At 41.1% G+C, this 17,121-nt stretch overlaps 1 protein-coding gene across 2 annotated transcripts; it reads right to left on the reverse strand.

The window, feature by feature from the left end:
* Positions 1 to 1,513: 1,513 nt before the first annotated feature.
* LOC307061035 (HMG box transcription factor BBX-like) lies at positions 1,514 to 4,246 on the reverse strand (the record flags this gene model as incomplete). Of its 2 annotated transcripts, XM_079715978.1 has the most annotated exons (2): positions 1,514 to 1,896; positions 2,047 to 4,246. In XM_079715978.1, 2 exons carry the CDS (start codon positions 4,244 to 4,246, stop codon positions 1,514 to 1,516), a joined length of 2,583 nt encoding a protein of 860 aa, XP_079572104.1. The 2 variants fall into 2 exon arrangements, with proteins under 2 accessions (XP_079572104.1, XP_079572103.1); XM_079715977.1 differs by having other exon boundaries at positions 1,514 to 4,246.
* Positions 4,247 to 17,121: the final 12,875 nt, after the last annotated feature.

A 17,121-nucleotide genomic window follows, 5' to 3' on the forward strand; every position in this document is an offset into this window, starting at 1 on the left:
GGAATCCAATAATTAAAATTTGGTAGTTTGTGCTGTGATGCAAGAGTGGGGAAATACTTTGTGCTATGGAACAAATACCCTGTAAAATCTGTAGCCGCCGACTAATTTTGATTTATCACTTTGCATCTGTTGCTAAGAAACAAGATACTGTGAACGTCAGGTGGTGGAGTCAATATGTTGAATGTTCTAAGCCAGTTAATCCAGTTGCACTGGAATATGTATAGTTGGTTTTATGTTCAAAAGCAACAAAACATGAAAAGGAAACAGGAAACTTGCAGGTGGATCTATAACTGCGAGTCCCACTCTGGTCAGGCACACCTCCCTCATCAATACCTCCGTAACCACAAAAACTCAAAATGGCTCTAAAAACCTGCAGTGCCAATTAGGCTGTGCATAGCAATTGCTACCCGTCCAGTCTGTCTGGGATGCATGTAAAAGGGCTGTAGCTCAAAGACCACACAAAGTGAGTGTGTCTTCAATGTGTTCTCAATAGTGAAGTAATACTAAGGTCACTTCTGAATACTATGTTTCTTTTTTTGTCTGTATGAACGATCCATTGGTCACTCAGACCCTTGTGTAAAAATAAAAGAATCCTCAAGGCATGAAAACATCAGTAATCTGTAATCTGCTGGACTCTTCCCCTGTCTGGGAAAATATTCGCCACAATTGGACCCAAGCAAATTCTTCTTGGTCACTCAAGGCTAAGAAACAAATTCTGCTGTAAGAACTGTAATTTTTCTTCTTCTCTCTCTTTCTCTTTTGGCCAGCAAACTACCACTCTGGTGGCAAATATAAAAGTGCAGAATAGATGGACCACAAGGCCGAGCATACACCGCTAACACTGGTACATCTGCCTGCCCGTGCTGTTTGGGAGTCTCTGGAAGAGGCTTTTTAATATTATTCTACAATATAAATGTAGGTATAACCTATTATATAAACCATCTTAGAACATAAACCTCCATGTACAAAAAAGACTAAGAATATCTAATAATAACTAGTGCAGTGTGTCAGTTTTTGTTTTTTTGTTTTTTGTTTTTGTTTGGAAAGAATAACTAGGTAATATATGAAACTAGTTTCACACTCTCTGGTTGGTAAAAGAGATGCTGGATGAGCTACAGTAAAGGCAGCCTTTTACCAAGTTACCACCTATTACCATCAAAAGCCTTCAATAGAAAGCAAAGCTCTAGGATCATCCCATTTCTGCTCATTATCAGACAGACAACGTCACCCTCAAAGACTCTGGGTTCTGAAAGAACAAACTGGCCCAGGGTGCCAACTTCTGCTTCAAGTGAATCTGGGCCGTGTAGGGCAACAAGCACTTGTTTGCTGTCTCTAGTTTCCACCACATGGACTCACTAGCATCTCTCAATAAAGACAAGGCTAGGGTAGTAGGTAAAGCACAATGTTTTACAATTAAAGGGCGCTTCACTGGTCAGCGCAAGAAATAAGTACAGGAGTCTGGGGCATTTCTTTTGGCTGTCCGTCATGGGTGAGCGGAGTGGATCTCTGACTTCTATGCATTTTCCACGGCAGCCACTCCGGCCAGCGCAGCGAGGCTGAAGAACGCAGACACGGCGGGCATCTCCGGGGTGCTGCTCCGCGTCTCCGTGGCCTCTTGGTTGTGGGAGCATTCGTCATTGCAGCCTGTCTCGGTCACCTTAACAAGACTCCTCTGCAGTTGTTCCTTTGGTTTGTCATCCAAAGTACCTCCTGCTGGTGATACCCGGCCATCTGCTGTCCTGACAAGGTGTGTGATCTTGGTTTTCCTTGCTTTTCTCTTTTGACTGCCCACCAAGGGTTCTTGCACTGTTGTTGGCTCTGGAGTGTTGGGAATGGATGGGGCATTTTTAACCTTATAAGCAGGCTCTGTGGTGTTTCTGTCTTCTGAAAATATGGCTTCTGTAGGGTGAATGGCAGCCAAGAAGAGTTGCTTGTTTGACCATTTATCCCCACTTCCTTTTTCCGGACCATTACGCTTCTCCTTTTTGTGCTTGTATTTGCTGACAATTTTGTGGAATAAGTTCTTTTTCTGAGACTGGAAAGGACCTTTGCTGGTTTGGGTCGGTTCTGAGGACATATGTCCAGTCTTCTTCTTTTTTCTTGGGACAGGTACACATTTCTCGTCAAATGTAACAGGACTATACTGAGGGAGGCTGTGGAATTTCTTTTCACATTCTTCACACAGCTTTGCTGAGCCAAGGAGAGAGTCTTCCTTTGCCTTTGTCTTCTTGAACTTCTTGCTTCCACTGGTCCCACTCTGGTGAAACGTCCAGCTTTCTTCATGCCAACACTCTTCATGATCAGAGGACTTTCCTTTTCCTGACCTTCGTTTCCCTCTGCCAACATTAGCTCGCAGAGACGTGAGCATACCCTCAGACACCAGGGTTTTATAAAGAGCACCTTTGCAAGACCTCTCAGATTTCCGGGAGCCACAAGTCTCTATTTTTCTGTGACACTCACTGTCCTCAGGCTTGGCCTGTCCCGATAGACTGGGTGGTAATGCAGCCTCCGTAGGGGTCAAAGGTTCTGCTTTTATACCCTCTGGTACCTCACCAGAAATGTTCTTGCTGGCAGAAATACTGATAAAATCTTGAGGTCTTGACTCTTGGCTGGTGTCTGAGGATTTCTCCTTTGACATTTTCTTCTCTCTTGATTTCACTCTCTTCTTTGGTGGCTTGGCATCCAAAATGCTTCCCTTGCCACTCGAGGATGTATGGACCTTCTTGCGAGGGGTATCTCCAAGCTTCTCGATGCCCCAGTCTCCCTTTGCAACAGCTTCAATGGTGTACATGACACTCTCGCTATCAGATTCCGAGGACTGCCTCTTTTGGCAAGTCTGCTTGGGTGTGGATTTATCATTTCCATGTCGATCCATTTTGTTTTTCTTCTTTTTCTTTTTTAGCTTGTCTGGTTTGCTTAATGCTGTGGGATCCTCGATGATCCTAATGCCATGAGGATGGCACATGGGATCCTTTCTACTGGGAACATCGCTTATTATTATCTTGCTACTGCCAGAGTAAGAAAAATCAGGGAAGTGACTACATTTTTGATCTTCCTCTAATTCTTCCTTTTTAATTGCTTTAGGAGCTTCCATTTTTATACCCATTATATCATCCATTCGCAGCTCCTCAAAATTACTTAATTCCTTAGAATCTCTTACATTTTCCTTAGCTGATGTTTCAAATTCTGCTTCTTTCTGGAACCTGGCTTCATCGATTTTCTCCATTTTCATTTCTCTTTCTTCCTTGCCCTTCTCCAATTCTTGAATTCTTCCGCCATCTGATTCTTTGGCTTTTATTAGCTTTGATTCTTCCATTTTCACCCCCTCTGATGCCAGGCACATCTCTGCCAGTTGAAAGAGGGCAGACTTTCCACAGCGTTTTACAGGTTCAGCACCGCCCAACTGTGAAGTCTTCGAACAAATCTCTGCAAACTGAAACAAGGCTGATGCTTGACATTGTTTTGACGCAACATCAGGGTGGGAGGTACCTGAAGATATCTCGGCAAACTGAAATAATGGTGACTTCTGACGCAATTCAGAGGATTCTGAAACATCAGGCCTGCAAGTGCCAGAGGATATCTCTGGTGTCCCAAGAACATGTTCTGCAGCTAAAAGCAGCATGCTCAGGCCTCCCATTTGAGTAGGATCAGCCATCCCAAAGTTAAGCTGAGGCATTTCTTCAGGCTTTGTTTTCTTGGGGCTTGGCAAGGCTCTTGAAGAGTCAGATGGGAAGGCCCATAGTTTCTCCCGTGGATTGACAGTGGATGTTGGGGATTTCACAGGCTTGTTTGTGGTAGCACACCATTTGTAGCCAGGATTTGCTTTCATAAATGCATGTTTATACTCCTTGGCCATGTCTGTGTATTTCTGCTTTTCCTTTGGATCGAGAACAGCCCACCAATCAGCTAGTATCTTGGTAGCACCTCGGTTATCAAGCCTGGGGTGTTCCTGACGTACAAGAGAGCGATGACGTTTGCAAAATAAGAGAAATGCATTCATTGGTCTCCGGGCTCGCTGTTCTGGTGATTCATCATCTTCAGTTTCACCATCTTGCTCTAGACCGGCGGCCCCAAGAAGTTGAACCTTATCAATATCCTCCTCTTCGTCTTCCTCTTCTTCCTCTTCTGAAAAGTCAAGAAGTTGCTTTGCTAGCAATGGATGCCACTGAAGGCACTTTCGTTTTGGTCCTTTTCCAGCTCCTTCTCCTTCTGCGGAATAATCTTTATTTCTATTACCGCCTTTCATTGCTCTGACCGGTCAAGTCAAGACTTTCCATCGTGATTTCAATGGAACATCAGAACTTCCAGCTTCTGTGATGCAGCAGAATTCCAGGAAGGCAAACGGAAAGTACACAGGGAGGAAGATGAACTGCGGCAAAGCCTGTGTCATATGATACTGACTTCGCGGGTTCGCCGGGCGCGAGGGCGTGTGTGTGGCTCGCCCTCAGCGGCCAGTCAGGGGTTCTCTATGGGAAAGTGGAGAGAGAGGAGCTCGCGGAGCCGCTCTGCCTCCGCTTCACTGCACACTCCAATATTCTGAGTTTTAAAGAGTGACTCTCATAACCAATAAGGACCTACTCTATGGCACAGGGAACTATACTCAATATTTGGTAATAACCTATAATGGAAAAGAATCTGAAGAAGAATATATATATATGAATCACTGTGCTGTACACCTAAAACTAACACAACATTGTAAATCAACTATACTTCAACTAAAAATGATTAATTAATTAATCTAATTAAATACAATTTCTTCCCTAAAAAAATAAGAATGACTCTCAACTCTTCTAAACATATAAACTATTTTCTTAAACCTTAATCCACCCACTCCTGACACGTTAGGACCTGAGGCAAGACTGCGCTGTGCTGGAGGCTGAGGCCCTGCCCTCCAGCTCTGGGTCTGCCCCGTGTCCTGTAGGGCCTTGCTTACGGGACGGAACGTGGACGCCCAGCCACGTAGCCAAGCTCCCGCCTCCCCTGCTGCACACAGATGAGCTTGGTCCCCTGGGGCCTGCAAGTGTCACATCTGTGGCTGGGCTCGTCTTCTAGACCACGGTCGTCACCTGGAAGCTTCTTAGAAATGCAGAATCTCAGGTCCCACCCAGACCTACTGAACAGTAGTCTACTTTTTCATAAAATCTCTAGGTGACTTATGTGCAAGTTAGAGCTTGAGAGCCTTTGCTCTCACGTGGGAGGCTGAGGTCAGAGGCACCCATCTCTTACGTTTAAGAGACGCCCTGTTAAAATGCTTTGTTCGTCTTCTGACCTCTGAAGGACTTGAGAAGATACTGGCCAATGATCAGTTCTGTTCAATTCCTTGTTGGACTTAAGGTACATTCCAAACTATAGTTGATTTTTCCTCTTATACATTTAATTTTTTGCGGTCAGGTAATTTTCCTTAAGCTGTTTTCTTAGTTGGAATGCACCCCACCCACCCTACTCTGTCAATATCACCCGCATCAGGGTGGCCACCTCTTCCGTGAAGCCCACCGCAATACCCCAAAGAAAGAGCTTCCGTTCTGACCCCATCCTCCTTAGTTGAAAACTCTGGTAGCCCATTCACTGGGTCTGCTCTGGTTATACAACTGAAGCCTCCACGAGACAATCAGCTCCCTGACATAGGAGCTGAGTCCCATTCAGATTTAGATTCTTCATTACCCATAGCTGAGTCTATTAGATTTTAAATAAACATGTGAAATTAAATCTGCCTCTCTTAAGTTTATTTTTGTGGCCCCTGCAATTCTCTGCTTGTGCCAGAAAGGATATTAAAATAGCCCTGCAATTTTAATGAAGGTAGGTTTTACTCCTGGGTCTTACCACATTTAGGAAAGTGTATACATTTTGTACTTTCATGCAAAATTGTGCTTGGCACCGACCTGGTGGTCACGAAGGGAAGCAAGGGTGTTCTTCGATGAGAATTCTTGGGCAGCTGGGTCTAGTTCTGTCAGTGAACAGTATTCAAATGGAGGAATTGCTTTAGCTTGGAAAGTAGACCTCAGATATAGGAGGAATAGAGCAGAAGAAAAAGGAACTTATGAAAAACGGAATACAGAAGTGTAAAGGAAAGGTAAATTTCTATGACTGGCCCAGTCTTCTGGCTCTCTGTGTCCATGGATCATAACTGGGGAGTCATGGGAGTGCAGAGAGGGGGCAGGAACTTGCAACGGGGAGTCTGTGCTCTAGTTTTGGCTCTTCTGCTAATTAACTGAGCACCTGAGAAGCTCACTAAATATTTGTTGGTCTCTGTGGTCACATCTGAAATATGAACAGTTGGTCAATGCTTCTTAACCAGAGAAGAAAGCTAGAAAAATGGGGGCGGGGTGGGTAGGGGGTCTTGTTTAAAGACACGTGGCCAGGTGGGACACCCAGAAATGCGTATTTGCTGGGTTTGTGATGGGCCCCAAGTATGAGGTGCCTTTCTGATATTCAGTTCTGGTTAAGCATCAGTAAATCAGATGCTCTCTTAACATTCCTTCTAGCTCAAATATTCCCCGATTTCATGACTACCAGCCCCGTAGTGAATGCATGGTTAGGAGTCTACGTGTCTGGCAGACACTGCTGGTTGTACCACTCTTCCTTTAGGAACAAAACCCAAAGTTTTTGCTCCGCACACGCCTCTCAGAATAACTATTACATTTCCCAGCTTTCCTTTGGGTATGTCCGTGGACTAAATTCTGGCCAAAGGGAAGTGGTGAGTGTAGGTTCTGGGAGTGCTCTTAAAAGACAGAGGTGTGCCCTCTTGCTTCTTCTTGCTGACAGGCATGCATAGATGATAGTGGAAGATGGGCCAGCTGGGTCAGTGCCGGACATGGGAGCTGCCATAGAAGATGGGAGGGAACCAAGACAGTGTGGCCTGGGTCCAGGACACCAGGGAGTCGTGTCAGGAGGGAACTTCCTACCCCCAGGCTTCCTTTATGTGTGAGAGAAAGACATTATCATCTAGTTAAAGTAACTGCAATTTTGCTCTTACTCTTTCTTTCAGCCAAACCCATTTTAAACTAAAACAATATGGAGCATGAAAAAGACTTTACGGACTCCAGTTATGCTTCCCAATCTTCATGTCAGCACGAATTGGAATGTCTGTTTACTGTGGCTTCTTGTTTTCTACTTCTGTAAATGTAGTATGTTTATAAGATGGAGAATACTATTGTCTTTTACAGAGAGCACTTCTTTCACAGCCAGAAATTGATGGAGAGGTATCACAATTTTAGGAAGCACAGTTTTCTTTTTATGATTTCATCTTATTCTCTACAAACATATATTATTTCCTTAGCATATGCCATACATATATATATATATATATATATATATATATATATATATATATATATATATATAATTTTTGCCCTCAAAAATGGTCAGTCACCATTAATTTTGTGTGAAATTTGGTAGGACCTGAACTACAGTGAAATACCAAGAACTGCCATTTAAATTACATATTATTGCTAATAATTGTTATGATTGGCAATAAGCAAACATGTGGTGTTGAGTTTTTTAAACGCTTCTACATTTTTTTTGAAAGTTTGGGCTTTGACAAGAGCTCATTAGGAAAAAACCTTTAATTCTTTTCCTTCTTATTTATAGTTGAACAAAAATGCACACCTCCACACACCATATATGTATACAATAATGGAATTTGTTTCTTGTGAACTTGCATTTAGCCTGTGAAAATTACCTTTAATGACTTTGAAAGATATTGTGATTTTTGCACATTTTAAGTTTCTGATGGGGGACAGGGATGAGGGGCAGTGATGGGAGGATGGTGAAAGAAAAATTATATATATACATATACATATATATATATATATATATATATATAAAATTCAGAGCATAAGACCTGCAAAATTCTGGGATTAAAAGTCATGTGAATAATCGTTTCCATTTCCAAACCTCTCTTAATAAATAATGGTAAAATGCCACAGTAGATATTTCAGGCTATTTAATAAAACTCTCCTTCTCTGTCTCTCTGTCTCCTTTCTCTCATACACACACACACACACACACACACAGCACACCCCAAAACAAACTCATTCTCACATACAGAATAGAAACTAAACCAAATCAAACCATAGAGAAAGATGATTGGGTGGGGAAAGGAAACGGGGACTCTTATGAAGAGCTCTCTCTGTTTACCTTCATTCCTCTCATCCGGGTCAGTGTAGATGGAAGCCAGAGTAAAGAGGGAAAAGATAACAAAAGCCAATAAAATGAATGCCATTTCCAGGTTGGTAAACGGAAGCTCCATGAAAGACCACAAACTTCTTCACCTGCAATATAAAGCAGACACTGGCTTAGTATACCCTGGTCCAGAGAGAACTTGTTGAGTAATTATTTATTGTAGAATGAGATTTACTAAGACTTTTTAAGATACTTCTGTGCACCTGGAACAACACACCTGGCACTAGCAGAAATGGAGGGTGCTCTCGTTTTTTGAAATTTGGCATCAGTCTTGGTGTAATTGAACTTAGACTTTGCTGTGTCCATTGGAGGAGAACATGGGAGTCTGAATGGCAGAGTCAATTTATGTTTTATGAGTTTTTTGGACAAAACCCTGGGAGTAAAGATAGAGTATATTTCATATCATGAAGGAAAAAATAATGTTGGTTTCTATCTCACTAACCACACCCAGGTTCAGAGTAATGTTCTTGTGCCTGAAGTTAGCCAGTGTTTGCCAACCAGGTGATAAATCTACAACTGAAGCAATTTTTAGTGAAGAAACCATAGTCTTCAGAGTAGCTGGATCAAACTCAACCCAAATAAAGATAAATGTGTTAACAATTCAACCATGAGAACTTCCAATCTCAGACTCGAAAAAGGAGAGCTCATGTGTCTAGAAAGGAAAGCATAGTTCCATTGGGGGGAAAGGATAACATCTAGTTGGAAATAACCTCTGTCTTTCTGTCTTTCAATGTTTACTACATAAATGTAAAATATTTAAAACACTGCAGACATATGTGGGAATGTTATCATTTTAAGAAGACCCAAAGAAAGACATTTCACATCTTTCCACTGCAACTCATTCCAAATTCCTTATTTACTGTCTATTTTAGGGAAATAACTTCTTGGGGTCTTTCACCTAAGGGTTCAGTCTCCTTTAAATATATTTTTTAAATGACTTCATCATACCCTGTAGTTGAGAGACAAGATTTGAGGTGGGAGTTAGGCTTGCTCTCTTTCCTAGTTGCAGTCTTCCAGTGTTGCTCTAGCAAAACAGAGGTGGGTGAGGGGATAATTAGTTCTTTAAAATCTGCTGGTTTTGAACAGATTTCTGATTCTTTTTTTTTTCTTTTGGACATACTTCTTACAATTGACAATAGTTTGGGGGATATTGATCAGAAGTCTGTAGCTTTTCGTAGGTTTGTAGGACAGAAAATTAGACATGGAATTTATGTGTCATAGGTATGCACATTTTAAGATATAAAGAATACTACCGGGGCTTCCCTGGTGGCGCAGTGGTTGAGAATCCGCCTGCCAATGCAGGGGACACGGGTTCGAGCCCTGGTCTGGGAAGATCCCACATGCCGTGGAGCAACTAGGCCCGTGAGCCACAACTACTGAGCCTGCGCGTCTGGAGCTTGTGCTCCGCAACAAGAGAGGCCGCGACAGTGAGAGGCCCGCGCACCGTGATGAAGAGAGGCCCACGCTCGCCGCAACTAGAGAAAGCCACGCACAGAAACGAAGACCCAACACAGCCAAAAATAAATTAATTAAATTAAAAAAAAAAAAAGAATACTACCAAGGGGGTTAAGATGTATCTTGGAAATTTTTCACATCAGTGCACATTGGTCGAGCTTATTCTGGTTACTGGAAGCTGAGCATTCTAGAGTATGGCTCTACTGTCATTTAACCACTCATATTGATGGGAATTTGGGTTCCTTCTAATTTTTTGTCATTGCCAACAATGCAGCAGAAAATATTTCTTTGTAAATATAAATTTGCACACAGGTACACATATCTCTAGGAAAGATTTATAGAAGTAGAACTGCTGGATGTATAAACTTTTGAAATGTTCCTTCACAAATTTCCCTGAAATTTACAACCTTATCAGTACTATATGTAAAGAACTGGTTCCCAAATCCTTCCTCAACACTCCCTCTTTCGGTTTTCCCCCCCAATTTGAAGTTAAAAATACTATCTCATGTTTAAATTGGCTTTTCCCTGATTTCTAGTGAGGTTGAACATTTTTTTATGTGTTGATTTATTATTTATACAGTTTGCTCTGTGAATAACTTGTCTTTATCCTTTGCCCAGTTTTAAACTGGGCATTTGTAATTTTCTCACTGATTTGTAGACACTCATTATAAACTTTGGATAAAAAATTCCTTTCAGGGCTTCCCTGGTGGCGCAGTGGTTGAGAGTCCGCCTGCCGATGCAGGGGACGCGGGTTCGTCCCTAGGTGAAGTAGGTGAAGCTTCCTTGCCCAGTCAAGATTTCTGTTGGGCTACATGTTTTTCTACAGTGACTGATTTCTGTTCTTATTTGGACTCATATTTGCAAAGAAGCACTATATGTTATGTTTCAACTTTAAATTTTAAAATACATCATATGGTCCAGAACAAAAGCAATGTTCTTAAGTACCTCTGAATGGTCAAAGGTAGATGATTTATGTAAATTCAGTTAGGGATCAAAAGAGCCAGACTTCTTCCAGTGAGAAGAACTGAACTGACAGTCTTTGAAAATCTTTCTCTGGAGACTTCTTACAGTAACAGGGAAAAATGTGGGTTCTTGGTCAGTTTCTCAATAAATACAATTTCCTGAAATATCTCAGGGCTTTGTCATACCTTATACCCTTTTCAACAAAGAAAGTTGTCTTAACTATTCCCTTATAAAAAGGCATAGAGTAAGAGAATTGAGAATGTTAATTACAAATGAGATAGTGGATTTACAAACTATTAAGAGCTGCAGAACTCTTGCAATACTAAAATATTCTGAGTTTTTTTGTTTTGTTTTGTTTTGTTTGTGGTAAACAGGCCTCTCACTGCTGTGGCCTCTCCTGTTGTGGAGCACGGGCTCCAGACGCGTAGGCTCAGCAGCCATGGCTCACGGGCCCAGCCACTCTGCGGCATGTAGGATCTTCCCGGATCGGGGCACGAACCCGCGTCCCCTGCATCGGCAGGTGGTCTCTCAACCACTGCGCCACCAGGGAAGCCCAATATTCTGATTTTTTATTAAATATTTTTTATTCAGTTTTAAGATCACAGTTAAAGTACTTTAGCATGTTATACACATGACTTACATGTGCAATTTTTAGAAATATCAAATTAAGTATAAGATTTTGAGGAAAGAAATTATATAAACGTGTAGATTGACTTTTACTACACATACATCTAAGAAAGCAATAATTCTGTTGTACCATTAAGTGGAAATCATTTATTACATGGCATGTTTACACCAACTCTAAAGAGAACCAAGCCAATTTCTGAAAGCAAGAAAAATGAGCCATTCAGTCATGCTGAAAACTGTCAACAGACTTAAGACCTGGTGGTCAAATGAAGCTGTGGTTAATTTATAATAGGTAAGTAAGCAATTCAAACCTATGGGAAAAGTTCATAATCTGGTAACGTGGACTCTCAGGTGGTTTTTATTCCTTTTCGACAGATTCCTGAGAGCAAGCCATGAATGCTAAGGAAATGAGAAACACGTTGCCGAGCATGTGCTGAGCTCCAGATCACAAACCTCCCCCACCCCAGTTCTGCCGCTACGAGCTGAGGCACTAAAGTGAGGTGTCAGTGGACGTGAGCACTCCCCTGAGGCCGCCAGGGGAGGTCATGGTTAGTCCACCAAACGCGTGCCTCTGTGATTTAGGTTAGAGCTTGTGAGGTAAGACGTGTGGTGCGGTGCAGTGGGAGGGTGTGGAGGCATGGAATTACGTCCTTGCTCCTCGGTAACCAGTTCTGGCCCAAGTTATTAGAAAATCTCTGGAAAGAGTAGTAATGTTCACAATAACTAATTCTGTGCATAAAGATCAACTTAAGGAATTGACAAACCATTAGCCAGACTCATCAAGAAAAAAAGGGAGAAGACTCAAATCAATAGAATTAGAAATGAAAAAGGAGAAGTAACAACTGACGCTGCAGAAATACAAAAGATCATGAGAGATTACTACAAGCAACTCTATGCCAATAAAATGGACAACCTGGAAGAAATGGACAAATTCTTAGAAATGCACAACCTGCCAAGACTGAATCAGGAAGAAATAGAAAATATGAATAGACCAATCACAAGCCCTGAAATTGAAACTGGGATTACAAATCTTCCAACAAACAAAAGCCCAGGACCAGATGGCTTCACAGGCAAATTCGATCAAACATTTAGAGACGAGCTAACACCCATCCTTCTCAAACTCTTCCAAACAATTTCAGAGGAAGGAACACTCCCAAACTCATTCTACGAGGTCACCATCACCTTGATACCAAAACCAGGCAAGGATGTCACAAAGAAAGAAAACTACAGGCCAATATCACTGATGAACATAGATGCAAAAATCCTCAACAAAATACCAGGAAACAGAATCCAACAGCACATTAAAAGGATCATACACCATGATCAAGTGGGGTTTATTCCAGGAATGCAAGGATTACTCAATATACGCAAATCAATCAATGTGATACACCATATTAACAAACTGAAGAAGAAAAACCATATGATCATCTCAACAGATGCAGAGAAAGCTTTTGACAAAATTCAACACCCATTTATGATAAAAACCCTGCAGAAAGTAGGCATAGAGGGAACTTTCCTCAACCTAATAAAGGCCATATATGACAAACCCACAGCCAACATTGTCCTCAATGGTGGAAAACTGAAACCATTTCCACTAAGATCAAGAACAAGACAAGGTTGCCCACTCTCACCACTCTTATTCAACCTAGTTTTGGAAGTTTGAGCCACAGCAATCAGAGAAGAAAAGGAAATAAAAGGAATCCAAATCGGAAAAGAAGAAGTAAAGCTGTCACTGTTTGCAGATGACATGATACTATACATAGAGAATCCTAAAGATGCTACCAGAAAACTACTAGAGCTAATCAATGAATTTGGTAAAGTAGCAGGATACAAAATTAATGCACAGAAATCTCTGGCATTCCTGTACACTAACGATGAAACATCTGAAAATGAAATCAAGAAAACACTCCCATTTACCATTGCAACAAAAAGAATAAAATATCTAGGAATAAACCTACCTAAGGAGACAAAAGACCTGTATGCAGAAAATTATAAGACACTGATGAAAGAAATTAAAGATGATACAAATAGATGGAGAGATATACCATGCTTCTGGATTGGAAGAATCAATATTGTGAAAATGACTCTACTACCCAAAGCAATCTACAGATTCAATGCAATCCCTATCAAACTACCACTGGCATTTTTCACAGAAGTAGAACAAAAAATTTCAAAATTTGTTTGGAAAAAAAAAAGACCCCGAATAGCCAAAGCAATCTTGAGAACGAAAAACGGAGCTGGAGGAATCAGGCTCCCTGACTTCAGACTATACTACAAAGCTACAGTAAACAAGACAGTGTGGTACTGGCACAGAAACAGAAAGATAGATCAATGGAACAGGATAGAAAGCCCAGAGATCAACCCACGCACATATGGTCAACTTATCTTTGATAAAGAAGGCAGGAATGTACAGTGGAGAAAGGACAGCCTCTTCAATAAGTGGTGCTGGGAAAACTGGACAGGGACATGTAAAAGTATGAGATTAGATCATTCCCTAACACCATACACAAAAATAAGCTCAAAATGGATTAAAGACCTAAATGGAAGGCCAGAAACTATCAAACTCTTAGAGGAAAACATCGGCAGAACACTTTATGACATAAATCACAGCAAGATCCTTTTGGACCCACCTCCTAGAGAAATGGAACTAAAAACAAAGATAAACAAATGGGACCTAATGAAACGTCAAAGCTTTTGCACAGCAAAGGAAACCATAAACAAGACCAAAAGACAACCCTCAGAATGGGAGAAAATATTTGCAAATGAAGCAACTGACAAAGGGTTAATCTCCACAATTTATAAGCAGCTCATGCGGCTCAATAGCAAAAAAACAAACAACCCAATCCAAAAATGGGCAGAAGACTTAAATAGGCATTTCTCCACAGAAGATATACAGACTGCCAACAAACACATGAAAGAATGCTCAACATCATTAATCATTAGAGAAATGCAAATCAAAACTACAATGAGATATCATCTCACTCCAGTCAGAATGGCCATCATCAAGAAATCTAGAAACAATAAATGCTGGAGAGGGTGTGGAGAAAAGGGAACACTCTTGCACTGCTGGTGGGAATGTGAATTGGTACAGCCACTATGGAGAACAGTATGGAGGTTCCTTAAAAAACTAAAAATAGAACTACCATATGACCCAGCAATCCCACTACGAGGCATATACCCTGAGAAAACCATAATTCAAAAAGAGACATGTACCAAAAGGTTCATTGCAGCTCTATTCACAATAGCCCGGAGATAGAAACAACCTAAGTGTCCATCATCCGATGAATGGATAAAGAAGATGTGGCACATATATACAATGGAATATTACTCAGCCATAAAAAGAAACGAAACTGAGCTATTTGTAATGAGGTGGAGAGACCTAGAGTCTGTCATACAGAGTGAAGTAAGTCAGAAAGAGAAAGACAAATACCGTATGCTAACACATATATATGGAATTTTTAAAAAAATGTCATGAAGAACCTAGGGGTAAAACGGGCATAAAGACACAGACCTACTTGAGAATGGACTTGAGGATATGGGGAGGGGGAAGGGTAAGCTGTGACAAAGCGAAAGAGAGGCATGGACATATATACACTACCAAACGTAAGGTAGATACATAGTGGGAAGCAGCCGCAGCACAGGGAGATCAGCTCGGTGCTTTGTGACCGCCTGGAGGGGTGGGATGGGGAGGGTGGGAGGGAGGGAGATGCATGAGGGAAGGGATGTGGGAACAGAGGTACATGTATGAATGATTCACTTTGTTATTAAGCAGAAACTAATAAAAAAATAAATAAATAAATAAATAAAAAGATCAACTTCAGGGCAGGAACAATTTTGACCACTGACTGCAACAAGGAAACAGTGGCCACCGAACTTCTAAGTACAAGGTTTCCTCTTTTCCGTTATTAGCATAAATCATACCACCGCAAATAAAATTTGGCCAGGAGAGGAAACTTTTTGTATGTGTGAAGAAAATGTATATTGATATTTTTAAGGAAAGCGTAGCACAAACAGATGGAGGTGTATGAGGGGAATCAAATGTACTTGTCTTGTTGTTCACTCTTTTGCTGCTTCTTTTTCTAAAATGTAAGATAATGTCCCCAGTGAAAAGGACAAGGTCATTTAATACGGGGTATAATCAACTTCACTATCACTTCCAAACTATATAAAAGCAAAGCAGTCCATCAGACTCTGAATACATCACCAGACATATCTGGTAAGATGAACTGAACCACTGTTTCTTTTTTTATTGTAAGTATGATGTTAGTCAATCTAAATAAGATAACTGTAAAATAAAAAATCCCCAAACTCAAATAAACACAAAATCCAAATCTAATTCTTTGGGAATGCTTGTATAAATAAAAGCAACACCTAATTAACAATTAGTACACTCTTTATAAGGTGCAAAACAAGATCCTATGTGGGGAAAGCTAAATTTTAATTCCCACCTAACAGTCACTCTGAATACTTTATAGGTCAACTGTAATAAGAGCATTTGCTTCTACTGCCCATTTTCAGCAATACATTGTTCTCTCTGGAGAAGGTGGTTTGGGAAGTCAAAACACTGCAGTGGAAAACAGTGGCACTGACGGTAGAAGCAAAAAAAGACAAACCTTTGAAACAGGACTTACTGAAATTAACCGTTAAAGCCGAGGTAGCCCATTAGGATTGGCCTTATCTGAGGGCTCTGTGGAGCAGTGCAATCAAAGGTGAACCTTCTCACAGCATCCCGTACACCCCGACTTTCCCTTTACAAATGAGGACTCCAGGCCTTGCACGACTTCCTTCCTTTTCCCCCAAGAAGCGGCGATGCTTCCCCTTTGCTCTATGGATGCTGGCCTCCAGCCTCCAGCTGCTGGTCTCCAGAACACTTAGGATTCATACAGTACTTTAGCAGGCAGCATGGTCCCACTGCTTCACATTAATGCCAAATGCCAAACTTGGAACAGAGTTACTTGATATTCCCCATCCCTCCCCCAGAACTGTATAAACAAAACATGTCATTCAGTTTTCAGCTTACTCCTAGTGCTGTATTGACTTATAATCTGCTTGAGATTTTACATAGGTGCAAACATTTCCAGAGGAGGAGCCAAGGACTACAGAGTGCAAACAAAATTTTCTATGACTCAGGCAGAGTAGCATCTGACTTGATAAGAGAGTGACAGGGATTACACAAGTTGGATTCTAAATAACCAGACCCGTTCAGATGCTCCTTTTTGTTCATAGTGTTCCATCCCTTTTTTTCTCTGCAGCAGTTTGAATGGCAGGAACTATAATAACAGTGACAACGTGGGAATGAGTTCAGCATGGCTTTGAGGGGGCACTGGTAGAAAGCTCATCTGACGGAATTAAATAAATATATTTTCGGGGGGGAAAAGACTGTCAGAATTACAATGGTATGATATATCCTTTTAAAAAAGAGGGCTTTCAAGAATTCACCATTTTGATCTAAAATCTGGGACCTAACCTAGTTTGGGGATAAGAACCTGTGTCTTCAAAGTGGCTGTGGGACCTTTTGCCTTTTCCTGGCCTCATTACAGTTATCCAAACAAATAAACACTTAAGAAGGGCGTCTTACAGTATTTTCTCTCTTTCACTCAGCTTCTTAGAGCTGCCGCTTCACTAACTATAATATACTCTACACACTTCAAAATTACATAGGAAAATACCCAGAATAACTAAATAAATAAAAGGCTAAAGAAAACTGGAACAGTACTGTGTCTCCATCTGAGACTAAATCATCCACTTCCAGCAACACACAGAAGGGCTAGGACAATTTTGTTCAAAAGATTTATACACAGGTTTGAATCTAGAAATTAAGGTAAAAGCATAAATATTGAGAATTTCAACTAGATTCAGAATGGTTTCAGAAAGATATGATACAACAATTTAGAA

Source organism: Hyperoodon ampullatus (genome assembly GCF_949752795.1).
Source record: "Hyperoodon ampullatus genome assembly, chromosome: 1".
Classification (NCBI taxonomy): domain Eukaryota; kingdom Metazoa; phylum Chordata; class Mammalia; order Artiodactyla; family Ziphiidae; genus Hyperoodon; species Hyperoodon ampullatus.